The 27,935-nt window shown below is 36.5% G+C and overlaps 2 protein-coding genes and 2 long non-coding RNA genes across 4 annotated transcripts; 1 reads left to right on the top strand and 3 right to left on the bottom strand.

Annotated features, from left to right (window-relative positions):
- Positions 1-491: 491 nt before the first annotated feature.
- On the bottom strand, positions 492-14,484 carry LOC121234406. The gene is made up of 3 exons (XR_005934387.1): positions 14,470-14,484; positions 10,866-10,867; positions 492-627 (listed from the first exon to the last, which is right to left on the bottom strand). It is a non-coding gene; the product is annotated as an uncharacterized LOC121234406 (long non-coding RNA).
- Positions 4,758-14,355, top strand: LOC121234402 (maspardin). Its single transcript, XM_041130333.1, has 8 exons — positions 4,758-5,117; positions 5,863-5,988; positions 6,826-6,924; positions 7,683-7,825; positions 11,019-11,127; positions 12,445-12,552; positions 13,624-13,764; positions 13,843-14,355. The coding sequence occupies exons 1-8, from the start codon at positions 5,046-5,048 to the stop codon at positions 14,215-14,217; spliced, it is 1,173 nt and encodes a 390-aa protein (XP_040986267.1). The 5' UTR covers positions 4,758-5,045; the 3' UTR covers positions 14,218-14,355.
- A 2,555-nt stretch (positions 14,485-17,039) lies between the features above and the next one.
- Positions 17,040-17,839, bottom strand: LOC121235246 (probable calcium-binding protein CML13). The gene has a single exon (XM_041131568.1). The coding sequence runs from the start codon at positions 17,711-17,713 to the stop codon at positions 17,270-17,272; it is 444 nt and encodes a 147-aa protein (XP_040987502.1). The 5' UTR covers positions 17,714-17,839; the 3' UTR covers positions 17,040-17,269.
- Positions 17,840-20,007: 2,168 nt separating this feature from the next.
- On the bottom strand, positions 20,008-20,462 carry LOC121235213. Its single transcript, XR_005934532.1, has 2 exons — positions 20,185-20,462; positions 20,008-20,108 (listed from the first exon to the last, which is right to left on the bottom strand). It is a non-coding gene; the product is annotated as an uncharacterized LOC121235213 (long non-coding RNA).
- Positions 20,463-27,935: the final 7,473 nt, after the last annotated feature.

The raw sequence follows: 27,935 nt of genomic DNA, 5'->3' as shown, positions 1-27,935 counted from the left end.
AACCCTTTTTCCTCCTGTTTTTGAGTGTTTTGGAAATCAAGACCTCTGGCTCCGTGACTAGAGTCTATAGGGTTCATTTGCAATTATATATCTATATATATATATATATATTTTTAAATTGTGAAAAAATTTATTTATCATCTTCTTTTCAATATTTATTGATGTGATATTAAATAATAGGTCCATAAATGAAACATCATAAATAATTTTTAATAATTTAATACAACCTCATGAAATGATGATAAGATGATGGTAAAATGAATGATGGATAATATTACTCTTTTTTTTTTTTTTTGAAATGGAATAATATTACTCTTTTAAAATCTGACGTAACGATCTTAGAATTATATAAATAAGTTGTCATATATTTAAAAGAGAAATTCTATTTGCAGTCCCCACTTGGGGACTGTATGTGCAGACCCTTTATTAAATGAGAAAAAATATCATTTTAAGAGGAGCAATGCTACGTACAGTCCTCATTTGGAGATTACATTGCAAGCCTAGTTAATTTTGTCTTTAAATTTTTTTTAAAATTACAATAATATCCTTATCAAAATGGTACTTTTTTCCATTTAATGAAGAATTTGCACATGCAGTCCCCATTTAGGGATTGCAAATAGAATTTCTCTTTTGAGAGAGATGGTTTTGTAATTTTAAAAAATTTTAAAGATAAAATTGTCTAGACTTGCATTGCAGTCCCCATTTGGAGACTGTACCTACCATTGCTCTATTTAAAATCCGTATTCACATGCTTGATATCTATTTACCTTCATTGCTACTCTAAAACTCATGAAGTTAAATTCATAGAAGTGAGATGGTGGCGACTGAGTTTGTCTCCAAGACAGTCAAAGCTATACAATAGTCTACATAAGAGAATTCACATCTCATTTCCTATAAATTTTCCTAAATTTTAGTTAAAATACACCATTTTTAAAATTTTGTTCTAAATTTTATTAATCTTTCAAAAACTTCATACATCTCATTCTCTATACTTTCTCTATTCTATTAAAATAATATTTATCTACTCTTTCTTTATTATTATTTTCTCTCACTGCCATATATAATTTTAACTACTCACTCTTTTATCTTTTTCTTTATGTTGAGCAATATCATCTTGGACTTCAACTTTAAACACAAAGCTAATTTTTTATCCCGGTATAAGTATAGTTTTGAAATTATTACGATTTTACAAATAATAAATATTCTCATTTTTCAATGGTATTTTATTTGTAACAGATAAATAAAAAGTAAGGTTATATTTTTGCTACCAAATCTAACGGTGATTGAAATGATCTAAGCTTTAGACACACCTGAAGGAAATAAATAGATAAATTTACTTTTTTCACATGTTAAGATAAATTAAATACTTCATATACTGCGGATTCATTCTTAATAATTGAAATAGTTAATGAAAATAGAGCTAAAATACATTCATAATATTTTATCAATTCTACATATAAGTACTACTATTGTCCATTCACACCAGTCCCAAAACACAAATTTAATGTGCAAACAATAAAACTATATTATATTTACAATTATTGAAAATGCTCATACATCGGGCCCAGAAATTTAGTTCATGTCGCCATAAGATTGCTCAGAATTTTTCAAAATAAATTGTCAAAACAAATAACTGCGACATTGAAATTTCTATAATGAAACTGGTTTTCTCCAGTTTTCTCTTATGCCTCTCTGAATCAATTTCTAGTCGATGTCGACTGGTTTGGATGTTCATTATTGCTTATATCTTATAAAGTTCAATTTTTAATCAATTAATTGTCTTTTGGCCATATGCTATTATTTATGAATCATACCAACAGAAAAACCTGCAAGTCTACCTAGTATGTACAATTGACCAGTACTGAAATCTGTAAGCAAAACATTACCAACACAAATTAGCAAATAAGACCACCAACAAATGAAAAGTATCTCATAGTTTTGGCAATCGAAAAATCGGCACCCCTCATTATCCTCAGTATGAGCAATTCGTCGATATGCTTAATACCACAATAACATATCGGGTATTCATTTTGAAGATAGTTTGCTAAGTGTGAGATATTGCTAGTGCTACTACTTAACTCAGGCATTGAGTAGTGTTGTCTTTTATTTTACTTCAAATTTGTACACAAACAGTGAGCATAGTTCTTATTTTGAGTACAAACTAAAAGCGTGAGATTTTTACTTCAATTCACAAAACCTTAATTGGGAGACAATATTCTCAATGGCTGCATCAATCGGTTGTCAATATTCATTGGCCATCCGAGCTACCCTGCCATGGAATTTTTGCCCATTTTCGTTGTCGACACTCAACTTTCTCTTGCAAAGCCCCCAAACTTTTTTATCATCACAACTGATGGGGATACCCAACCCAAATATACCAAACAAGAAAAGCATCTAAGCAAAATATACATTTCTTATCACAAATGAGAATGATATCATAGCACAACAAGTGTCTCTAAAAAGTAGTAAATAATCCAACAAAGTATAAAAAGATAGTATCACAGCAAAACTGCAAGAAAGGATGTAGTTTTGAATAAGATGAAATGATGTATAACATAGATATCTCATATCAAAACTAGTGAAAAAAAGAAACTGGTCCTTCCTGAAAAATTGAATATCACAGGCCAATCACAACTGAACAAAAAGCTCATCAAAGTAATCTCTATTTTAGAATCTAAACAGCATACATGTAGTGTAGTAGAATACCTAAATCACAAAACTCATGCCTCAAGACCAGTTAATGAGAAATCAAAAGGATATGGCCTATATTAGTTATAAACACCATTTATGGCACTAAGAACAACATGCATGTATATATTTCAGAGCCAAGTTTTACAAAATTGAACAGCAACTTTAACAATGAACAACAACTTGCAGCACAACCAACCAAGCACTGTTAAGAAATCACAAAACCAAACTCTCAAACAGGGTATAAGGCACAAGTCAAAGTAGAAAACATGTTCCACATGAACCAACAAGGGTCAACCTTTCATGCATACTCAACCAAATAAACCAAGAAAACACAAGATAACACAAAACAAAATAACAAAATTGCTTATATTTACATATCAAGGAGGCTCAGATCTTTCATTTTCAAGCATAGCAAAGGGCACAAAATAGGATGGCTACAAATCCCGGTTGCCTTTGTGAAATTTTCACAATTAAAATGGCTATCTGAGTTACCCTACCATACCGATCGATGATCATTCATTAGAGATGCTGATATTATACTCGGGTACACCCAACAATTCGACCATCATCATAGCCCCTACACTTACATATACAGTTCAAACAACAGCCCCAATCGAATGCCAACCACAAAATCTGAAATTACACAAAGCCCCAATTATAACCATGGTAATGGTAAATCATAGTCTCAATGTTATAAAAAAGACTTTGGCGAAATTCATAACTATAGTAACATGTAAATCAAAGACCTAATGTAAATAACAGGAAATAATCGAGTCATCTACCTAAATAGAAACATGTATAAGTCCCCAATGTTGGAGAAATGAGAAGTTTCAAATTCACAGCTATAGTAACATGTAAATTAGAAACCAAAACATAATAAATCACAAGAAATAATTGAATTAGAGACCCAAATGAAAACATGTACATTGTCTAATACAACAGAAATGACAAGTTTATGCATGAGAGTTATCGTAACATGTAATCAGAAACCCAAATGTAAGAAAATGTAAATCACATCCTGCAAAATCACATTTATAATAACAAAATCACAGACCCAAATGTAAAACCCTAAATAGATTGAAGTAGAGACCAACAATACGAGTGAACTGTAAACCAAGGCCCCAATTTCTCAAAACAGAGAGGTACAAAATTCATAGCTACTTCTCCATAATCAGAGACCCAAATTAAATCACATGGAATAATCACAACAAAATTTGAGTAAATCACAAGCCAAGATAAGCTATAATCAAAAATACTCATTCGAGTAAATCACAAATACCCATTCAAGTAAATCACAAAGTAATATAGGTGAACACAGATGGATGTAAATCACAAGAAATCTGAAAACAATGAAGCAATATGGGTGAACACATGAAGATGAATCGGCATAAAGCATTTCGATGTGAGAGAGAGAGAATGTGTGTGTGTGTGTGTGTGTGGTGGGAGAGGGGGGGTGCATGTCGAAGTTGTAAAGTTGTAAAGCCTTATCAGAGACGACGATCGGAGGGGTTGCCGGATGGGGATACGAACGACTGTCGATAATAAGTAGGACATGGAGAAGAGAGAAGTTGCGTGAGATGAAGAACTGGAAGGAATGATTGAGATATATAGTGGCTCCCAATATAGCATCTGGATGCGAATGCTCTAACTTGTTTGCTGAATATTATAGTAATGAACATACTCTTGTTATTATTAGCATGTCCCAATCTTACTTGATTTCACAGATAAATAGTTTATATGAAAAACCACTTAAACTGTAATATAAATAAATAAATTATAGACATTAAAAATTAAATAAACAATTAAATTGTTAATTAGCATTCCTAATTTTAACAAATTAATAATCATGTCACGAAAATTTTAATTTAGAGAGAAGGTAAATTTTACGAAGAAGATGTATGGAATTTAATAGGATAGAAAAGGAACCTTTTTTTTCAAATATAAATAATATTTTATTCTTAACTCATATTTAATACAAACAAATAAGAAAGAAATGCCACGCTAAAGTGCGCCAGTATGGTGCATCAATGGTAAAAGAAAATCACGCGGACAGTATAACGCAGACGAGCAGTTGAAAGAGCATCGCCGTTATTCAGCTCTATGATTACTGTAGGTAGGAGGAGGATTGGGGGCCCAGCCACGTGGCTTTCTCTGTTCCGTCTCTCTGATCTCGTCAATACCTCGAAATAATTTGCAAAAAAATAAAATTTTTCTCGAAATAATATTGACGAGTTCGCAGAGGACAGCGGGGAGTAACAAACAGAGAGAAAGAGAGCCAGTTTAAGTGATCGATCCATTCGAATATGGTTGTGTGATACGGGAGTGTTTGGTGCATAGCAATTAACGATTTAGCAATGAAAGGTGCTTTGACGGTGCCCGGAGATTACATCCACTTCAAGTCTCTGGTCCCTCTTCATAAGATCCCCGTAAGTTCTTTCGCTCTATATTTTCATTTTTCCTTTTTCTTTTTATTTTTCCGTTTTCATCTGATTTCTGATCAAGGGTCTCTTTCATTAGCTTCATTTTGTTATTGGGTATATCTTCATTCTGCTAGTGTCTCCTTTTCGTTAGTCAATTATGGGTAGCGGATGAGCTTGGGTTTGTAGTTCTCTGACCCTTATATAAAACAAGCTTCAACTTACACGCCAATTGTGAGAATTCTGATGTGCGTATGTGGCTTATGTTTGTTTAAATATGGATTTAGCTTGTTCGTCTAGACTCGTTATTGGTATGCCTTTGCTTCAGCTATAATTTTTTTGCTCTCTCTATCAATCGGATACAGATGAGAATGGATCCATATCTTACTCGTTATTGTATGGGTTTCTTTTCTACGTCCAAATTAGGAATTTTTTAATGGTTTTTACATCTTGGCTTCGCAATGTAGCTGGGCGTGCATTTTGTTTTGTCTCATTCTTCTCTGCTAAGCATAGAGGTCCTTTATGAGTTACTTGATGCCTGTTTAAATATGTGTCTCTTTTCACAGTACTCTTTCGATTCTGTGAATTTGGGTTGTAGCTATCATGATTTTGACTCCTTATCTCATTCCAGCAATGCTTATGCCTTTATTTTTAGACGTAATCCCATATATCCTTGGTTTGTCGATTGTGCTTTTTACTACCTGATGATGTCTCTGTCGGAAACCTTTTCTTTTTTATTTTTAATTCCTCACAGATTGGCATAAAGCAATGGCGATATTATGATTTTGGTCCAAAGGTGGTACCTCCTCTTATTTGTCTTCCTGGAACAGCAGGGACAGCAGATGTATATTACAAACAAATCATGTCATTGTCCATGAAGGTAGTAAGTTTGACCTTAGGGTCTTCATCATATCTATGACATTTTATACTCAATATACATTAAAAATCCATGCTCATTCTTTTTCTTTTCCCCTGTTCTTCTTTTCTCGTGAGAAGTTTTACGCCATGGTTTCTCAGTAGTGTAGTTCTACCAGGAATCATTAAATTCTGGAAGTTAGTGTCTTAGAGCGCAGAACAATTGATGCTGCCCGTTATTTTTTTGAGCAATAGTGCCACTTGAGGAGTTTGTTCATTGAAAAAATATCTGTAATGAAAGGAAACCATCACAAATTATCATTAACCTTCCTCCATTTCCCATAGTTTTAGTGTTTTTATGTGAAGAGAATTTTATAGCGCAGTTGCAAATGCGGAGATATGGGGTTCTTCGGCTTTAGCATGGTTATATCAGTGAAATCTCCATTTTATTTGCTCATTTTATATTCATTTAAGTTATTAGTATAACCTTTTTTTTTTTTATTTGAAGAAATAGAGAACTATTTTTGTAGTTGGTCAGCATAAAAGTTGGTGTCAAAATGAAGTGCACTTGTGTAATTGCCAAATTATTTCACCTCATTTGGAACTCCAAGGTTAACGTGGCTCCTTCCTTGTGGTTTTCCTAGTCCTTTTCACACCATATAGAAAAGTTTTCGCAACTGGACACTGTTACAGCAAGAATGAATCAGCTATAATTATTTCTATTGATGCTCTTGTTGTACTTGGTAACTTTCTAAAGTCTTTTTTTGTGTTTGTGACCGGGAAACCCTCTAAATTTTCTATATTATATATCATTTAAATTTTTAACTAAGATTGAATAATCAAATCCATTTCAAATGTGAAGGGTTACCGGGTGATTTCTGTTGATATTCCACGAGTTTGGAATCATCATGAGTGGATTCGAGCATTTGAAAAGTTCTTGGATGCTATTGATGTTCATCATGTAAGAGCTTCATTTCCTTTTCACATTTATTCTACCATATTTGTGTTATCAGTAGAAGTTTTTGTCTATATCATTCTACTCTCATTGCAGTATTTGATGTTGTGGCACTTACCATGATGCCTGCACACTCACTAATTTTGGCATTCTGGATTGGCTAAGTGCTTCAGTAGCTATGCTGGGCTTCATACAGTTCTAAGCACAGAGCGGGTTTGAACCAGTGTTGCATAAACTGTGGGTCACTTTGTACATGGAATGCCTCATAAGCCATCCTCCTATAATGTTCCCTCTTAACTTTGACATGATGTGTTTCACCAACTAGCGATTGGAGTTTATTACATCATGACTTTGATTAATTTGTCACTTAAACAAAAAACTGGGTCGAATCACTTGGATTTAATAAAATGCTTATATATATATATATTCATGCAATATGGTAATTGATGGCACTTAACCACTATCGTCGATATATCATCTTTAGATAAATCAACATAGAACTGCCTGTATATAATCATAGAGCTACAAATTGTGCGAGACAATCATTGGAGGAGAAGATACATGTGGGCTGAGAACAATTTTAAATAAGTTTCATGATCAATGTGTTTTCATACAGGCAGCATGGATGCGTGATTGTATTGATATCTCATGAACTGAGATTCAAAAATTGTAAAATCAATGTACATAACTTGCAAATTCAAGTCATATAAGTTCCTGACAACTTGAGTAATCGTTGAGTAGACTAATCAATCCATATCTAACAGATACATCTATATGGTACGTCCCTTGGGGGCTTCTTAGCACAACTCTTTGCTCAGCATCGTCCAAGACGAGTTCGGTCATTGATACTATCCAATTCTTTTCTGGATACACGCAGTTTCTCTACTGCAATGCCATGGGCGCCCATGTAAGTCATCATATTTTTCTTAGATTGAGGGCTGTAACTGCATACGATCAGACTGCCTAATTTTTTATTTACTTTTTAAAAAATGAAACTAGAGTTGATGACTTGCTATTTAAATCACTGAAATACTATGCACATAAAAGTTTTTGATAAATATGTACCATCAAGATGCTAGGAAGAGTGTTATAAAAAATAAAAAATAAAAGATGCTAGGAAGAGACTGCTATCAACTCTAATTACATACAGTAGGCGTATGAGGAATATATTTTGGGGTTTTTGACATAAATAATTATGAAGAAATGGGAACAAGTTCTCTATTGAACTAAAGTCTGTTTTTAGTTTCTGCTAAAACCTTCACAAGATTTGCAATATAGAATTAGTTCCAGTTGGAAATGTTCCCAGTGTTTTGAGCTATGCCAATATTCTGGGGTGCAAAGTCTCCACCTTGCCAAATGAAGTATCTCGGTCTTCCCTTGGGTGCTTCCTTTAAAAGTCACAGTCCATCTGGGACTAGGTGTTGGAAAAAATGGAGCGGAAACTGGTGAGTTGGAGGATTTATTTGTCCAAAGATGGTAGAGTTACGATGATAAAAAGCACTCTATCCAACTTGCCTACTTACTTCTTATCTCTATTTCCAATACCATGCAAGGTGGCTTACCGGCTAGAGAAGTTGCAACGAGATTTCCTATAGGGGGGAATAGATGAAGAATTCAAGTTTCACTTGGTGAATTGGGATACGGTTTGTACCCCAATACATGAAGACGGGCTAGGAATTCGAAGTTTTCACTAAAGCTTTATTGGGTAAATGGTTGTGGAGATTTTTTTTTTTTTTTTTTTTTTTTTTATGTCAGGGAACCTCTCCAAGGCAGGGCCCTTCGGACCCACCCCTGTAGAATAAATCCCGGTCTCGTACACCGCACTCTCGGAAGTTTCCCTACACCGAACTGGTTAAATCACTGACTTTTCAATAGGGGGTGTGGCCCCTAGAGATTGTTTACATCCAAAGGGATTTGAACCTTGGACCTGGGGGGAGCATTCACCCAAATCCAAGGCCTTTACCACTTGAGGGAGCTTTGTGGAGAGTTATCATAGATCTAAACTATGGTAGATTGTGGGGACTGGGGAGGATGGTGCTCGAATGAGGTGAGCGGGCCACATGGGGTGGAGCTTTGGAAAAACATAAGAAGAGGTTGGACCAATTTTCGTCGATATACACACTTTGCAGTTGGGATGGTTCCAAAATTAAATTATGTAATGACCTTTGGTGTGGAGACCGAATTCTTAAGGAAGCCAACCCAACTTTACAAGGCATTGTACAACAACAGGAGGCTGCAGTCACAGAACTCATGGATCTATCTAGTGGCTCTCCTCAATGGAATATCATTTTCATTAGAGCTGCACAAGACTGGGAAATTGACACATTTACATATAGACAACTTCATTAGGGAAGATTCACACCTTAGATAATTTAAGGAAATGCTGACTCGTTGTATTGGATTGGTGTTATATGTGTAAGAAAGGTGGGGAGTCTGTGGATCACCTATTATTGCATTGTGATGTGGCTATGAGTTTGTGGAATGATATATTTGCTATAGAGGGGCTCCTTTGGGTGATGCCAAGAAGGGTTGTTGAGTTTTTGGCCAGCTGGCGAGGCCTCCTAGGTAATTCTCAAATTGCAGCTATGTGGAAGATGATTACAATCTGTCTATGGTGGTGCATATAGATGGAGAGGAATGGTCACAGTTTTGAGGATCGTGAATGGACAATGGACAAGCTTAGAACTTTTTTTCTTCAAACTTTATTCCATTGGTCGATTGTAATAGACTTTAACGGCATGAACGTGCATGATTTCCTTTGTATCTTTAAGACACCCATGCATAGGTGTTGCTCTTGTATATGTCCCATGTACTTGGCTTCGCCTTTTTTGATAAAATTCGTATTTATCGATAAAAAAAAATGATTTGCAATATAGTTAAAAGATCTGCTTTATATAATGGAATAGCAGAAACTGTGTATTTGCTAGAAGTTTGATTAATATTCTGGTTATATGAGATTATTGTGTTTGGAGCGCCTGAGCTCACACGACCCACCTGAGTTTTGTAATGGTTCTTGTTTTTTCTTTTTTTTTTTTGGGGGGGGGGGGGGGGGGGGGGGGGGGGGGGTTTGGAGTCCCCATAAATTTACATGCTACGTGCAGGAAGGTTGGTTTTAAGTAGAAACAGTTAATTTTCTGAAAAATAAGGGATAATTAATGTAAGATTTTTTTGAGCTCAAGCTCAAAAATTAGATGATATTTCATTCACTGAGTTTAAACAGTTAATAGAAAGTTTTACTTTTACTTAAAAAAAAAAAAAAAAAAACTGTGAACAGATTGTCGAGCAAGCTAGTTAATTCTTTTTTACTGTTTGAATTGAAATGATTCTTGGCCTTTTCTATATCTGACTTACAAATCACCCCTGACTGCCTGCTCCTACTGTCCAAAACTTCTCTAGCAATGAGCATTGGATCCAAAATTTATCTATTAGCCACAAAAAATGTTTGAGTTTCAACCTAGTGGTCAATACTGTATATTTTTAAACAGTTCTAGACTAATAGATGAAAAAACCTGACCAAAATTTGGCAGTTGAACTCAAAATTATGCTTACGTTCAAATTTTAGTTCTCATATGGGTCTAGTGACTGCCCATTATTGACACCTCATCCTGTTAAATTTTAAAAATCCCACCCACCGGCTCCATAGGGTAGGTGAGTTGACACGTTTTAAGGGGTGAAAGGAGATGCAGATATGTTCCTATTAGTATCTATATATGATGAAGCACAGCATCATCAGTTCAGGATCACATGTTTTTTCTCCTCTTAATCCTCACATTCCCGGATTACTTTCCATTTCATCTGGAAACAGCATGAGCTGAAGAGATTAAGTTGTGTCATTTTGTTTATCCACCCTCTCTCGTAACTTATTCTTTGTGGTTACAGCAATGTTCTATAGTCACATCAGTTGACAACCAATAGTTCCATAATTGGGAGATTACTATTTCAATAACCACTATTATATATTCTTTTGCTTTCTATGATCTCTATGTAAAAGATGTGTATAATTGTCATTTTTGCCGGATTTGTTGTTTGCAGTGAGTTGCGTGTTAGGTGCAATGTTTTTCCAACAAATTGACTTTCTGATTGGGGTATGCCTTATGCAGTGTCAGTTGGACCCCTTCTTTTTTGCTGAAACGATACGTCTTAACAGGAATTCGTGATGGTCCCCATGAACCATTCATTGCTGATTCTGTGGACTTTGTTGTTTCTCAGGTAAAGTCTGTGAAGGTCTCCACCATGTTTTGGATTTAGTTGTGTATATGATATCTTGAAGCATTCTGCCCTCAAACACCCAATATTTCAGTTTTTCAGCACAGAACAATACTTTCTTTGTGAAATGATTGGTTGCAGTTATTCCCAACTCTGTTTTTCTCTTCAAATTCCATTAGTTTCTCAATCATTCATAGATTGGCATGCAATTGTCCCAGGGTCTTCGTTATTTTCTTGCATATGGTATTTGGGGTCATGATCCCTCCCTGCTGCACCCATTCCCCTCCCACCTTGCCTTATCTCTCTCCAGCTCTCTCCATCTCTCTCCCAACTTTTCTGACCCTAGTAATAGAAACTTCTTTGAGCTTCATAGGAAACACTTCATATTACAAGATTTTGAAATTGGAATTCAAACCAATGTTTTGAATACCGTATTGGATGTCGTACCGGTCAAGGCACTTGAACGAAATATTTCGGTACTGGTACCGTTTCGTGTACCGTTTCAGGATAGTCGATATATGAATAAATTATATATAAAAATTATATTCCAAAATAATAGTCTATATATGAATAAATTATATATAAATACATATATATATAAATTATAAATAGCCTAGTCTCAATTGAAGGTAAAAAAATAAGCTTGTAGTTTGAAAAAATAAAAATAAAAAAATTAAAGGCTGAAATATCGGCCAGTACAGGCCGGTACAGGCCGAAATATAGGCTGGTACGGCCGGTATTTGGGCCAATACGGCAAATACCGGCCAGTACGGTATGAGATTAAAAACAATGATTCAAACATAATTAAACCTAAACTGAGATGCGTTCGCAAAAGTTAAATCAACATTTGCTATCAATTTGACAATTGTGCAGTCAATTCAATATTTTCAAAATTTAAGTACCATTGATATTTCCTTGAATATTTTCAAAAAACTTGGCATTAAACTGATGATGTTCTCGACTGTATTTTCTGTGATCTTGAGAATTTCCTTTTTTATTTCAAATCATATATTCCAAACATTGAGGAGGTGAATGCTTACCAAAATTGAGGAGGCAAACCTTTTTCATTTTCCTTTTTGTCCTGGCCCAGTCTTATTATTTTTTTTTCTAGGCAGGTACTTCTAATTTATCTGTTCAGAAAATGAGTCTTGTGCATAATCAAATTTCCATTTGCTTGCTCTGTTTTTTTTTTTTTTTTTTTTTTTTTTTTTTTTTTTTTTTTTTTTTTTTTTTTTTTTTTAAGTTTCATGCAAATATACATGCTGTAGAAAACTACTTGATTAATTCCTTTGGAACCCTAACATGTGACTGTCAATTCAGGTTGAAACACTCTCAAAGGACGACTTGGCCTCAAGGTTAACTTTGACAGTTGATACTGCTGCGGTTGGACCTCTGCTGCTTTCAGATTCTTTTATAACTATAATGGATGTAAGTTATCTGAACCTCTGTGGATGTGTGTACACATAATCTTGGTCTAGTATGACTCTAGTCCGAATTTGGGAAAGTCACTGTAGTTTCAGCTTCCTCGTTTTCTAAAACTTTGTTGTGATTTTGGTTCAATTTTCATTCTTTCTTTTTCTTGTTTTTCTTCATCATTTATTCCTCGCTGTGTGATGTGCTAGTTAACATTTGAAGTTCTCTGTCGCTTCTGAAATTCACCAGAAACACTTGAGAATATAACATTTAATGGTCATATGAAAAACTTTTTGATGGTCTGTGCACATAACTCCTTGGGAAACTTGCCTAGTGTAGTTCTCTGCCAAAATAATGATAATTAATAGATATTGAGAAACATCATTTGCAGTTCTTGTTCTCTTTATTGTTTCTCTGGTGAGAGTGAGGGGGAAACCAAAAAAAAAAAAGAGCCTTTAATTCAAGTTGGGCATGTGCTACCTTTCAAAACTAGTCAAAATCCAATTAACTGGTAATTGAAGTGGTATCTCACATGGGGAGAGGATACTTCAAATTAAATGGTTTGACCTGTATATACACTGAACTAAATGTTGCGGGTTTGGTCCTAACGATTTTGTGAAGATTCTAAGTTGCATTTTTTTATTAAGTTTTTTCATTATGGATTGTTTAGGGGGAGGAAATCGACTACTTATGTCACATAGGTTCAAAGAGAATCTCGTGGCTATAAGCCAAGCTTTGTTATTAAATGTGTTGAACTTGACAGACCAAAGGTCAGTAGATTACTATACCTGGATAAAGATATCACGGTTTGGTTCATAAAACTTATTGCAACTCTATCAACACACAATCCCATGTATCTCTGCTGGCTATATAATGCTTGTCACAAGTTAGTCTTTTGCTTGATTTACTTCTGTCTTCCTGCATGGCTTTTCAAATGCTTGAAGTCATTGAATTCAGCATCATTAAGTTGATATCTTTGTCTTGGCTATCTTTTCCTAGCTTAATACTGGAAGAAGGAAATTAACAAGTTTTCACTGATAACAATACCGGTTCTTTGTGACATGTTTAAATGCTCCCTCATTGAAGACAAACGACTACTGTGCAATTCCGCAACAACTCAAAGATGAACTGGGCGAGAGGTATCCTGGTGCAAGGCGAGCATATTTGAAAACTGGGGGAGATTTTCCATTTCTTTCTCGTCCAGATGAAGTTAACTTACATCTTCAGGTAGTCCTTATTTATATATCTGCTTATAATGTATTGGTTGACGGGCCTGTTCTTCAACATGTATCTTTGACGTGGCAGCTGCACCTGAGACGGGTTGGTGTAGAAGCTCGGGCTGACTTGGTCCAAGGCATCTCAAAGGGAGGTAGTGGTGGAAGTCATAGTGAAGAGAATGATGGAAGAGAAGATCCTGATGATCCACCCAAGGATGATGGGGAACCTTCTGAAGGTCGTTCCACAGATGGTCAGCTGCATCCAGCTCCAGAAAGTTCAGAATCCCATAGTTCAGATGAACAACTCAGCCATGCGAGAGCCAGCCACTTGGTTAATGAAGATCTGGCGGTGCTTTTCTTACCTCATGTGCGGGAGATTTTCTGTCTATATTTACTTCCTCTTTATTTGGGGTCGTTGTACATTACTCTGAACTATTGCTGGAAAGTCAAACAAGAAGTGTAAAATGAAATGTTCGGACATTTTTTTGCTGTATAAGCTTATACCGGCCGTTCTTGTGTGTGCCTAGGATCTGTATTCTATTACATATTTGGCATTTGGGAGTGACTGTCTTCTAATTTAATCTGATTTTTTCACATGTCAGGATGATTTCTTGTATACGCTTTTCACTAAGATGGATGTAAGCTCTGTTTGGATAGTGAAATTGTTTCATCTCATCATTACAACTTTTTCAAATCCCCACACATTACAATAAACAATTCAATTTTTTTAAAATTCCAAAACAATGATAATGTCAAAAAATAATATTTTATTCAATTTCAATCCCAATTTATCTCATCTCAACTCACTATCCAAGCGGCACCGTATAATCTTTTTTCTTTAGGCCACAATATTTTCATACATTGTTCTGCGAACCCCAGGGAATAAAGGAGGGAGAATTGATTTTGTTCGATCAACTTTTTTGAGTTTGCATGGTTTCTGAATGCTCGTTAGGTATAAAGCAGAACTTCAAAGTATAAAGCAATGATCCTAAATTGTAGCAGCATACAAGGTTGTCTCTACTCTCCGAGATTGCGAGATGCATATCCCGACCCGCTACCTTTTAGCAATATGCATCCAAGCCTTCAATCGAGAACAGAACACCATCACAATCAAATACCCACTAGGTCGTAGACTCAATCAAACCCTTGCCAAGGTATTGGGGGATATTGACAAAATTAGACTTTAATTTAACCAACACATAGCAGATTGCTTACTCGGCACACACACATCTGTATCCTTCTCTCTACTTCCCTCCAAAATTCCCTAGCTAGATCAGTAGCCTCCTACAAATACTCACTGTCAATTGTGTCCAACACAAGACAATTGAAATGCGTCTGAATTAGTTCAACGTCACCGCAGAAAAGCATCAAACTTTAGGGTACACATGCATATCGAGTCATCGACCTAAGCATCAAATTCCATTTTCTTCCCTTTCCTGAACCCAATATCGCCAACAGGATGGCAAACTGTTCACTTTCCCAGCCTATATATGATCTGATATATTTTGTCTTCCACTTTGTCTTCCAACATTTCTGCATGTATTAATTGGAGTATGTTTGATCTTTCATTGATGGTGTAAACCAACAGCACCTTTTACAAGATCCTCATAGCATGCCCATCACAAACTCTAGTACATATATTGAGATAGAACACCAAATCTAATCAAGTCACACTAAGTGTATTTCTAAGGTCCAACGTGCCCGATTGTCAGCACTATTGTTTTCTCCTTGATTCTTCCATCAAATTATATCCTATGTGCCACATCTCCGAAGCAATAGGTCATTCCAGTGTTGAGAGTATGAAACAATATGGCCATTGCAAGTCTAGATATTTATTCTTACAAACAAAACAAAACAAAAAATATATGTGCTCATCGTTCAGTTTCAAAAGGCCATGCCAAAGTAACTACCGATCCTATGTATTAATCTTTTACAGCTACCCAGAATGTTAACATGGTTTCATGATACCATATAAATTTACTAGAAGAGGAGGTTTTAAGGAAGGCTTCATACAATTTTCAACTTTTATTATAAGCAAGATGTGACTGTTCTCATAGTCTGTAAATTCTCCATACAAGGACTTGTATAACTTGACTGTGCAGATTACAACTCTATGGTTTTAGCTATAATGCAAGCCTACAGATCCTACCAGTGAATAAAACTACCTCATAAAAATCATGAAGATTCCCAAGACACTGAAACCTCTGCTTCGCATCTGAGTAAAAACGAAATGATGATCACATTGATGCTAGAAAACAAGCAGGCCAAGTAAACGTTGCAGCTAACCCAAGATGATGCACTCAGTTTCAACTTTGCTGTCACTAAATCATCCTTAATTAGCACCCTGAAACATTGTATTAGGCTCTAGAAAGGGAAACTAATAGAAAAGAATAGTCATGCAAAGAAAATCAACAAACTTTGGTCTGATGGATAGACTTTTTTTTTTTTTAAGACAATAAATCCCGGAGACCATGCAAACACGTCTTTTGCCCGGTTAAATCCCAAACCTGCATAATGCATCCCCATCACACGGATCAGAAATAATCAGCTTTTCACCAATGGGATGTGACCCTTACAAATTGTTTGCACCAAAGGGTTCAAATCTTGGATCTAGAGGGAGCCTACCACTAAGACCAAGGCTTCTACCACTTGAAACAACCCCTCGGGGTTAGTCTGATGGATAAATGATACTGCCATAAATGTGGTTTGATAAGAAAGTATGGCAACTCATTTCTTTCCTTCATTGTTTTTTCGAACCAAAACCTTTAATCTATTATTCTAGCTGCACCATCTCCTATATACATGTTTCAAATATAGCCCTATTCCGTCCATAATTCATCTATACGTAATAAAAGGTTACTTTCAGCATCAAGAAGTAACTCATCAATCACCACTTGCTGCACAAAAGGCGTGCCACACATAGCATTATGCCATTTCTAAAGAACTAAACTTTTTGCCACTCACCCCCACAAGATGTTTTATACAAGCTAACAGCAATATGAAGAATGCATGACCGAAAACAATAAATATGGTCTATTTCTCACAATCCTATAATATTTTAATCTCTCTAGCTTCACAACACTGACGAAAAGAGAAGGAACTGAACAAACAAATGGCTGTCTACGTAGTAGAAACTCGTCAATATAATGATACCCAACAAAGAAACAAGTGCCCAAATCAGGCAAATCTCATCATAAATACAATACTGATTTTTTCAAGGCACACAATAATCTCACACAAACAAAGCCAAACAAAATCCAGAACAAGAAACTAGTCAAAAATCCAGAACAAGAAACTAGTCAATTTCACATTCCGCTGAAGACAATAGTTCCCATACACATTACGAACAACAAGCAACGCACCCAAGATCTATTGAAACGAAACTAGTAGCATTACCAAAAATTAACAAAAAGAATCCAATACATCAAAACCCAAACGAACAACGAACACGAAAGAAATTAATTCCAGAAAACGTTTCCTTCTCACAAAACACCAAACCCGATTCTACAGCCACATCACTTGGCGACCATTCGAGCTATAAAATCCTCGTACCGGATCTTCCCGTCGGACCCGACCTCCACCTCCCGGATCCACTCGTCGAACTCGGAGGGCTCGAGCTTCTCGCCGATGCTGGTGAGGATGTGTCGGAGCTCGGAGACCGAAACGTAGCCGGTGGAGTCCTTGTCGAGGACCTTGAAAGCGTCGCGGAGCTGGCGATCGAAGGGCTCGGCCTTCATGTGCTTGGCCATGAGGTCGAGGAAGCGAGGAAAGTCGAAAGGCGCGGTGAGTTTCTCCTCGGCGACGATGGCTTTGAGTTGGGCCTGGGTCGGGTTTCCCCCAAGAGACCGCATTAGGATCCCAAGTTCGGAAGGGGCGATCCGGCCGTCACCGTCGGTGTCAAAGAGCGTGAAGGCCTCCTTCATGGACGACACTTGGTCATCGCTCAGATCCTTGCCCATTGTTTCCGGGTCGGGTTTCCTTCTCTTCACGCTCCACAAGTGATTTCTTTACTCTCTCTCTCTCCCTCTGTCGCTTTCCGAGATGGAAAATGGTGTTCTGTTGTTTCTAGTTTCTCTCTGTTTATGATAAATGTAGAGGACGACATCGTTTTTACTTTTATGCGGGGGGATCATATCCCATATAATACTCTCTTGACACGTGGATATCCAAACTGCGACTTTTTCTTATGCGAGAATTTTATGCATTTTGAGTGGAGCTGGCATCAAATAATACCAACAAAAACAAATTCCTAATAATAATATTATTAAATAAGTTTTTAAAAGATATTTAAGTGAATATATTTTATTATTAATTTCCACTAGTAATTTCTTAGGAGCTTATTTTAGTTATAATCTCGCTCTTCCTTTATATAAGATTTTTTTTTATCATAAATAATAAGCATTATTAATAAAATTAGGATATCATCCTCTCTTTAAAATAAAAAATAATATGCAATCATTGAGGAACCACCTGTTACATATAATTACAACCTTATAAGTAATTGGAGAAGAGTTTTACTACACAACCATCCATCGTTCACCCAACATCCGCACTCCAGTCGACGTGGTTTTTTTGTTTTTAAAGAAAACGTGCGTTTTGGTCCTTCTTCTAGAAGGTGCATTTCAATTCCCCCCCCCCCCCCCCTCCGCCGACGTTCTTCTTCACTTCTCCTTCAGAAATCCTTCTCCCGTGTACTCTCCTCGCCTCCACTCCCCTAGCTCATGTCCTTTCACCAGCCTCACCCTCTGCCCACCCCGTGTGGCTTCATCACTCCGAAACTGTGTGGCTCCATCACTCTGACACCGTGTAACAAATATTTTCCTCTGGGTTCACCATTTCCGTATGGCTTCTCTAGCCTCACCACTTCCGCACGGCTTCAATCCTTCGCTTATATTGTATTGTAGTTGCCAAGAGCCATCGTATGTCGTCTTACAAGGGTAAGAAATTAAAGAAAATGATTTTTATTTTTCTCTTTTCGTTTCATCTCTCCATTTCTACCATTACTCATTTTGTATGTTTATGCGTTTATGGATCTGCGATTTGATGTCTGTTTGATCTGTGTTTTGTGGGGTTTTTGGATTCTTGATGTTGTATGTATGCCACTAATTTTTTTGTCGTTGATAACATCTTAAATGAGCCGATTTAATGTTTATTTGATCTGTATTTTGTGGGGTTTTTTGGTTGTTGATAACATCTGAAGATACTTGCCAGACACCATCGATGTTGCAAACAGCAGTCAGTAGACACCATCAGGGTTTTTGGTTTTTGGGTTGTTGATAACATCTTTTGGAATGTGTCCAAGTTTTGGCTATATTTTGGAGGTTATGACAGGGCATACAAAGTGAGCATTAGATAGATTTTGGAGGTTATGTATTAGAAGTTGAAAGGAATGTTCAACATAAAAATGACATAGATCAAGTTGAAAGGAAGAATGACTTTTGTAAAGAAATTTGTATAACCACTTGATGAATTTTGAAGTTACCATAGATACAATCTTTAGAAATTTGTAAATAAATTTGTATATGAAGTGGAGAATAGTTCGACAGTTTTTAGTAGTGCTTTAATTAAGGTTGTGCCCCTAATGAAAATATATAAGTTTGTTGTGGAAAAATATTTAGTACTAGATATGCACACTAAATGTATATAACCTGTTAGGATTAGAAAGTTGTGCTTTAACAAAAGAACTAAGCGGTGAGGCTATGGAGGTAGTTCATTTCCAATGCCTTAGAAGTGTAAAGAAGCATGAGCAACAACGTATAACCTGGAATTTGAATAGAAATTACCACATTTCCAAAATTAAAGCCAACTCCAAAAATATTGACAACTTCAAAGATCAATAAAAAAATCCTGCCAATGCCAAATATCACTCCAAAAAGAGAATGCCAACTATATGTAAAACATTGAACTTAATATCCATATAAGCTGTCATAATTATATTCATGGATAACATATCATACATGTTAGGATCCAATCAATCCATCCGACATTTAAAACTAACATGATAAACCAACCAAAAACTATTACAAGAGATATAATCCAATATAGACACAACAATATACGTACAACCATATTCTCTACTATCCTTCTTCGAAGTTCGTCCTCTTGCTTCTTAGGCAATTTCTCTCTCTCTATTAGTTTGTCATTTTCTTTTTGAGCTTCATACTCACGCAGTAATAAAGCATCCTCCCTCTTCCGAATTTCATTCTTTTGTTAGGTTTTTCTCAGATACTATTGATTGATGTGAAGAATTTTCAGTAGTTAATTTTCTTATGAGCTCTAAAGTGAGGGCCACATTGGATTCAAACTGCTTTCTGCCTTTCTTGTGGACCATCTGTAATGGCAGCCTCTGAAAACCTACTTTAAATAGATAAATCAAGTACCATAGATACATGTATGAAGTCCTAATGAATGGATGATGTGCCACTCCCACCTTAGTTGCATCAAAAACCAAATGGACTCTGATTATGGTTCCCTGTTCAGAAGCAGTTGCTATGTACTTCCCATTGGAACATAGGACAATAGCAGCCAGAGGTGCACGATGAGCATCTATCTGAAATTCAATTGGATTAAGAATATAAATGAAATGAACTAGATAGTGCATAAGGAAAAAATTTTGTTTCAAATTTAATAACAAGCAAATAAATGCACAAAAGCCAGAAAATCTGCTCCTTCATGAATATAATAAGATTAACTCAAATCATTATCCACAATTATCTTGTAAAATGACAATGAGCCTGCATTTACCAGGATTGCATATCAATATAAACAACGAAAAACAAAACAAATTTAGAGCTCTGTTCATGAAAGTGTAAGAATGTCTAATCACAAGACTAGATTTATATTAACTAAAAAATGTTTAATGGCAAAAATCAGAAACAAGAGTCCTGACTCTCAATAACATAATAAATTCTAATTTTGAATACAATAATGTTACACAACATAAAAAGATCACCTCTGACATTGTTTTGTACCTATACATCACTTAAGTCTAACTAAATTAGATAAATGGGAAATTCTAAGAAAATACCACTGAGGTTAAGCGTCCTCGAGTAAGAAGCACACAGAGCTAGAGTCCACAAAAGTGTGATGATCACATATTGGAAATAGGGTGAACCAAAGGGAATAACCACATAATATTATTATTGGAACCACTTTGGTTTCCAGTTTGAAACGAAAGATTGAATATATCCAAATAGACCATGAAAATATATTGATTAATTGTCACTAACTCTGAAAGTTAAGTGGAAAAAAATAGTTAATTCTAACACTCCCATTCACATATGGGCAAAAAATCTTCCCTCATTGCTAACATTTTGAAGTTCTTAACCATAACAGAGGCTATTGAACGGAGATAAGGCTCATATGATCACATGCTTCATATCATGCAAATTACTATATTTATAAATGCTTAGGTTTCTATGAAATAGTCAATTTCTTATTCTAATAAAGCTTTTAATTTAAAAATCCCAGCTATGACCAACTCACCTCTAATTTAGGTCACATATTCAAGTTCCTCATCTACTTCGAAGTTTCAAATGCCAACACAATTGAGATTAAGTACCCCCATACAAATTGCGTATTTAGGCAATATCGACATGTCTTAATGTTTTTTATTAATGTGTCTTTCTTACTCTATTGTGTTTTTCATGCATCAAGAAGGATCAAAAGAGCAAAAGAACAAAGAAAAGCCTATCTGAAATTATACTCCTAAAAAAAAGGGCACGATAACTTTGCTCTTGTACAAGCATGTATTGAAAAGATGTTGACAAGGCATATAAATCCAAACAGGCGTTATAAATGTGAAGAAGTGTCTAAGATGCCAATTTATTAGGCAAAATCATTTCGAAAATCTAAGCACATCATTATTAGTGCTCCATCTAAGAAGAAGAGCAATTCTCTATGACAGCCATGATTTATGTTGTTTTAAAAATAACCCTAAGTTATCCAGTCCACTATCGAGCACATTAGCTTCATACATCAAACCCCGCACCCCCCTCCCCCCCAGAAAAACCTCTTTTAATAATTAATATCAATAAAAATTATCAGAATAATTATTGCCATAAAACATGGAAACAGAACATCAAAACAATAATCTCCAACACAATTCAGATTCTATCTAAAATCTTTTACCTTTCCTTATTCATGAGAACATCAAGTATTGAAGTTAAAAAATTCAATTCTCGGAGAGCAGTTCCAGTTGTTATATTGAACAAACAAAGACGACGTGGTGTTATAGATGGTTGTTGAAGTCAAGGCGATTATTTTCGTTCTGCTAGGGTTTTTTCGAGGGCATTCGATTGGGGGCTATTGCGATCATGGCCGCGCTACCTCCTGTAGGAGCTGAGGCCGGAGGGTTTAGAGGAGGTAGGACGGTGGTCTGGTTGCAGGGGTGGTTCGGGGGAGGCTTTGCTCAGCAAAGGGGAAAGCTTTTTAGGAGGACGATCATTTGCTCAAGCCTTGAAGAGGCCAATTCCAGGGGCGAAATTCAAAATTCCTCTACGGAAGCCGGAATTGATTAATGGGGAGTTGGTTTTGTTTTCACTGATGTGGAGATGGAAAGGGATCCGAGGATTTGAAGTTTGCATTGGTGCTTAAATTTCTCTCTTCAAGGCCGTCTATCGATGTTCTTCGAAGGCAGATTATCCAATCTTGGGGCTTATCTGAGGTCCCAATGATTAGCTTTATGGATAATTATCATGTGTTGTTGCATTTGGCAAATGAAAAAGATTACATTCATGCATGGGCAAGAGAAGGAAGATTGGTGGCTGGGTGTCAGTATCGATTATTCAACTGGTCCGTGAATTTTGATATCAATAAGGAGCCATCGATTGCACCGCAGTGGATATTTTTACTAGGTTTGCCTTTACATCTATATAGATTGGATTGTTTACAGAGTTTTGCAAGCAGATTTGGTAAATTTTTGGGTACAGATAACGCCACTTTATATAGAACACGAGCCGCTGGTGCACGTTTGTGTGTTAAAATGGATTTGCAAAGGAATCCTATTGAGGGTTTTCCGTTGGTTGTAGGACAGAAACAGAGTTGGCAAAAGGTAATATATGAGAAGAGGGATTTTTATTGTAAGAAGTGTTGTAGGCAAGGGCATACGGAAGTAGTCTACCGTGTTGGAGTGAAGACTTTGGTTAAAAGGAAGGAAGGGCTGAGGAAGGAGGGAGAAGGATTAGTATGGAAAGAAGTGGGTAGAAAAGAAATTGAGATTATGGAAGAGGGGGGTTCAGTTTTGAGAGTTCAGGGACAGGGGGAGATGGAGAAAAAGAATGAGGAGGTGCAAGTCCCTTTGATTGTGAGTGGAAAAAATATGGAAGGAGTGAATGAGGTTAGTAAGGAAAATAATGTTAATAGGGAGGAAGGAAATATGAGAGAGATGAGTACTGAAGAGGAAACCGAAATGGTTCATGACCCTTGTTCAGGGGGTTATAGGTGTGCAAGTTGAAATAGGAGGTTGTTCTAGGATAGGTCAGGAAAACAGAGTAGAAAATAGTATGGAAAGGGAGGACGTTCTCGTGGAGGAAGTGGATGAGATGGAGGGGGAAAAGGAGGGTGAGGTGGTTAGAATTAGTTCTGATGTGTTATCTGAGGGAGATGTGGAGGTTGGTATTGATAATCAAAAAGACTATTGCTCGGATCCAGGTATTGTGCCGGTGGCTGCATCAGAAGGAAGAAATAAGGAAGATGTGCAAGTTAGAAAGTCTAAGAAGGCTAAGGCCCTGCCTTAAAAATTGAATTTATGATTGATAATGTTATGTATTAGAATGTGAGAGGGTTGGGTACGTCAAAGAGAAGATTAAAGAAAATTGTAAAAGAGTATAAGGTGGGCGGGGTATTTGCAATTTCAAAATTTTTGTTCTAATGTCGTGGAAGGTGGGAAGATATGGCTGTTCTGGAATGATGAGATTCAGGTTGATATTGTGGGAAGTTCTAATCAATGTTTGACAATTTTATTAACAGAGGATAGAAGCTCCTTGCTTCTTACCTTTGTCTATGCTAAATGCTCTCAGATTGTGAGGAGGGAGTTGTGGGAGCAGATTCAGGGGATTTCCAGTTTTGTGGTGCCATAGGTAGTTATGGGAGATTTTAATGTAATTCGATCTGATGCAGAAAGGGTGGGAGGAAGGCCTTGCTTGGGTTCCTCTATGGCTGAATTTAATGGATGTATTGATGGGTGCGGGTTGTTGGAACTCAGATTTGAAGAAGGAAAGTTTTCTTAGTGTAATGGACATCAAGGGTTGGCACGATGTTGGGCGAAATTGGACAGGGTGCTGATTAATAATGATTTCTCTGTAAAATACGATGAAGCTAATGCATCTTTGTTAAAGAGAAATACTTCAGATCATTCTCCGATCCTTTTAAAGCTAGTTGCAAATATGGAGAGGCATGGTCCAGTGCCATTTAGATTTCAGAATATGTGGACGTCACATGTTGATTTTTTTAACATGGTTGGCGTTTCATGGAATGAACATATGGTGGCTGATTCAAGGTTGTGTAAACTGGTGGGTAAATTAAAGAGATTGAAACAAAGGCTTAGGGTGTGGAATAAACAAACCTTTGGACGTGTTGGTGATATTGTCCGAGAGTTGGAGGATAGGGTGGAAAGATATGAGATTTTACTTCAAACAGAGTATTCAGAATCAATTAAAGAAGAGTTTCTTGTTTCTAAGGCTGAATTGGATTTATGGTATAAAAGGGAAGAGAGAAGGTTAGCGCAGCAAGCAAAAATAAAATGGTTATCTGATGGTGACCAAAATTCCAAGTTCTTCCATGCGGTGGTTGCGCAAAGAAGACGTAACTCTTGTGTGAGCTCCATGAAGTTGCCTGATGGGTCGTTGTTGGAAAATATGGAAATGGTTCATAATGGTGTTGTAAATTATTTTGAACAGTTTTTAGGCCAGGATATTTCGGTACAGAGGCCAAATTTGGGTAGTATTATTCAGCCAGTGATTTCTGAGGATTCTATACTGAAGCTAAAAGAAGAACCGACTGGGGAGGAGGTATATGAGCTGTTTCTATTTCAGTGGACAGCGGCCCAGGACCGGATGGTTTTGGGTCAGCTTTCTAAATTACCTGTTGGGAAGTAGTTAAAAATGATGTGATGGAAGCGGTGCGGGAGTTCTTTAAAGGTGATATGCTGCCTCGATTTTTTTGTTCTTCTTATATAGTTCTTATTCCAAAGGTAAAGGATCCTCAATATTTTGATAAATTTCGGCCGATAAGCCTTTGCAACGTCATATACAAAATTGTCTCTAAACTCCTTGTTGGTAAGCTGTCCATGGTGATTGGTGATTTAATATCACCTGAGCAAGGTGCTTTTGTGAAAGGTAGGAGTATTTTTGAAAATGTAACGCTTACTCAAGAGATGTTGAAGTTGTTACATAGGCGGGTGAGAGGTGGTAATATTATGTTAAAACTTGACATGAGTAAAGCGTATGATAGAGTGGAATGGCAGGTGGTAGTTCAGATTTTTCATGCTTTTGGTTTTCCAGAGTGCTTCTGTAAGTTGATTCAAAATTGCATTTCTACTCCTTGGTTTTCTGTTATGATGCACGGCACATATAGGGGATTCTTCAAGTCTAAAAGGGGTTTGAGATAGGGGATCCATTGTCTCCCTATATTTTTATTATTATGGAAGAAATTCTTTCTAGATTAATTCACAAGAAGATGACAAAGAAGCGTATTTTACCGTTTGCACATCCGAGTGGTGCCCCTATTATATCTCATTTGTTGTATGCAAATGATATCGTTATTTTTGTAAATGCTTGCAAAAAATCTGTTAGACATTTAATGGAGGTGCTGAGAGAGTATGAAAGCTGGACTGGTCAAAAGGTTAATAATGATAAATTAGCTATCTTTTTCTCAAAGAAGTTGGGTGTTCAATGGAGGGGTGAGTTGCTGCATGTGACTGGCTTTCTTGAAGGTAAATTTCCTTTTACTTACTTGGGAGTGCTGTTAGTGGATGGTAAATTGAAGGTTTGTCATTTTGACCCTTTGATTCAAAAAATAGGTAAGAAAATTAAGGGTTGGAAAAGTAGACTTTTGTCTCAAAGAGGTCGACTAGTGTTGTTGAGACATGTGCTGTCAAGCATGACTTTGCATTTGTTAGCAGTTTTAAATGCACCAATGTTGGTGATAAAAAATATACAAAGTATGTTTGCCACTTTTTTTTCTGGGGAGTAACTGATGGGAAAGGAAAAAGGAAATGGAAGGCTTGGAGGACATTGTGTGTGCCTGTGGAGGAGGGGGTATAGGTGTAAGGGATATTTCAGAAGTGTAATGGTCTTTATTTATGAAGTTTGGATGGCAGTTATTAACCCATAATTCATTATGGGCTAGATTTTTTAAAACAAAATATGTTAAAGGATGGCATCTTGCTATTTGTAAGGCACATGGATCAGATTCTTCTTTTTGGAGGAAAATAATGAAGTGTATGCCTGAGCTGTTAAGCAAATCAAAGTGGAAGGTTAAAGAAGGAGAAGTAAGATTGTGGTATGATAAGTTCTTGGATTCAGGCCCGTTGTTTTCGGATATTCCAGATGGTGAACATTCTCGTATCAGATTAAAAGAGTTGGTTATTAATAATGTGTGGGATGTGGAAAATTTACAAAGGCTGTTGGGTATGAATAAAGCTGAAGAAGTAATGGACAGCATTGGTTCTCTTAGAAGTTCAACAGATATACTCTTATGGCTTCCGAAAAAAAATGGTTCTTTTAACACAAAATCAGCATGGGATGTGATCAGATTTAGAGCACCAAGGTTTGAATGGGCTAAGTGGGTTTGGAACAAATGGTTGCCAAAGAAAATTGCTATATGTATGTGGAAAGCTGCTTTTGAGTGTTTGAATGTGGATGATAAGGTGAGAAGGGTGGGGTCTCTTGCATCTGCATGTGATTGCTGCCAGTTGCGTAACATAGAAGATTTGGAGCATGTCTTGAATAAAGGAGATTTTGCTGTTGACGTATGGATGAAGGTTTCGGTGGAAGTAGGTGTGCCACTCCTTAGACACCAAAGCTGAAAAGAAATAGTCCAGATGTGGTTTAATAGAGCTTCCAGATATTCTCAATTGGGGAATTTGATGGGGTTGATCCCTTGTTTGGTTGTGTGGAGGTTGTGGAGAAAGAGATGTGTGGCGAGAATGGAGGGGAAATTGGAGAGTAGTGCAGATGTTTGGCTGTCCATTAAACATTGGGTGGGGGTTTTGAGCAATAATATGGCTGTTATAAAGCATTTGAAGGATGTTGATCATCGGGTATTGAATAATCTGGATGTGAAGATTGCTGGAAAAAGAGACAAAACTATGACAATAGTGAGATGGCTAAAACCGAGACAAGGGAGGCTGAAACTCAATGTGGATGGGAGAAGCTTTGGGAATCCAGGGTTGGCTGGTGGAGGTGGTGTCCTTAGAGATTGTACAGGTTTGTTTATTTTTGGTTTTTCTAAATCTTTTGGTTCTTGTACTAATAATGAAGCTGAATTGAGAGTGGTGATTGAAGGAATAAAACTTTGTAAACAGATGGGATATTATCGGATTGACATTGAATGTGATTCGAAGATTGTAGTGAATTGGATAAGATCTCGTAAATGCCCTTTATGGTATTTGTGGGATTTTTGGGAGGAGCTGAATTTGTTATTAGAGGGAGTAGATTTTTCTATAAATCATTTGTATAGGGAAGGTAATAAAGTGGCTGATGAGTTGGCTCGACGGGGGGCTATGGGGAGGAATAATTTGTTTACAAATAGTTTTCAGCTTCCTAGAGTTATCAAAGGGTTGTATAGGTTAGATAAAATGGGTATGGCTTATATTAGGCATGGTGAGCTGGTTTTTTTTGGTGGCATTGGTATAGATTTGTTTGCTTCTATTGGCTGGTTTGATGCTTGGGATTTTTAATGGATATTTTTGTAAATCCCAAGTGTTTTTTTGTTACGACGGTATTCCCCTGCCAAAAGTGAGGGTTTTTTAATAAAATTAGGACGGTGCTGCTATGAAGGTGGCTTCCGGCTCTTCGTAAAAATTTAAAAAAATAATAACAAGAAAGTAAGACAATAGATACGGTACGACCTTTATAAGTAACATGGCCAAAACACTTGTTCACCAGCTCCAACAATCGTAAGAAGACTGGAGGTAAACAGTATTTCGACAACAATGAAGGCTCCAATAGCTAGCAAAAG

The sequence above is a fragment of the Juglans microcarpa x Juglans regia genome, chromosome 6D (genome assembly GCF_004785595.1).
Source record: "Juglans microcarpa x Juglans regia isolate MS1-56 chromosome 6D, Jm3101_v1.0, whole genome shotgun sequence".
NCBI classification, from domain to species: Eukaryota; Viridiplantae; Streptophyta; class Magnoliopsida; order Fagales; family Juglandaceae; genus Juglans; species Juglans microcarpa x Juglans regia.
Note: the sequence above shows the minus strand (reverse complement) of the source record. Positions and strands in the feature narration are given on the sequence as shown.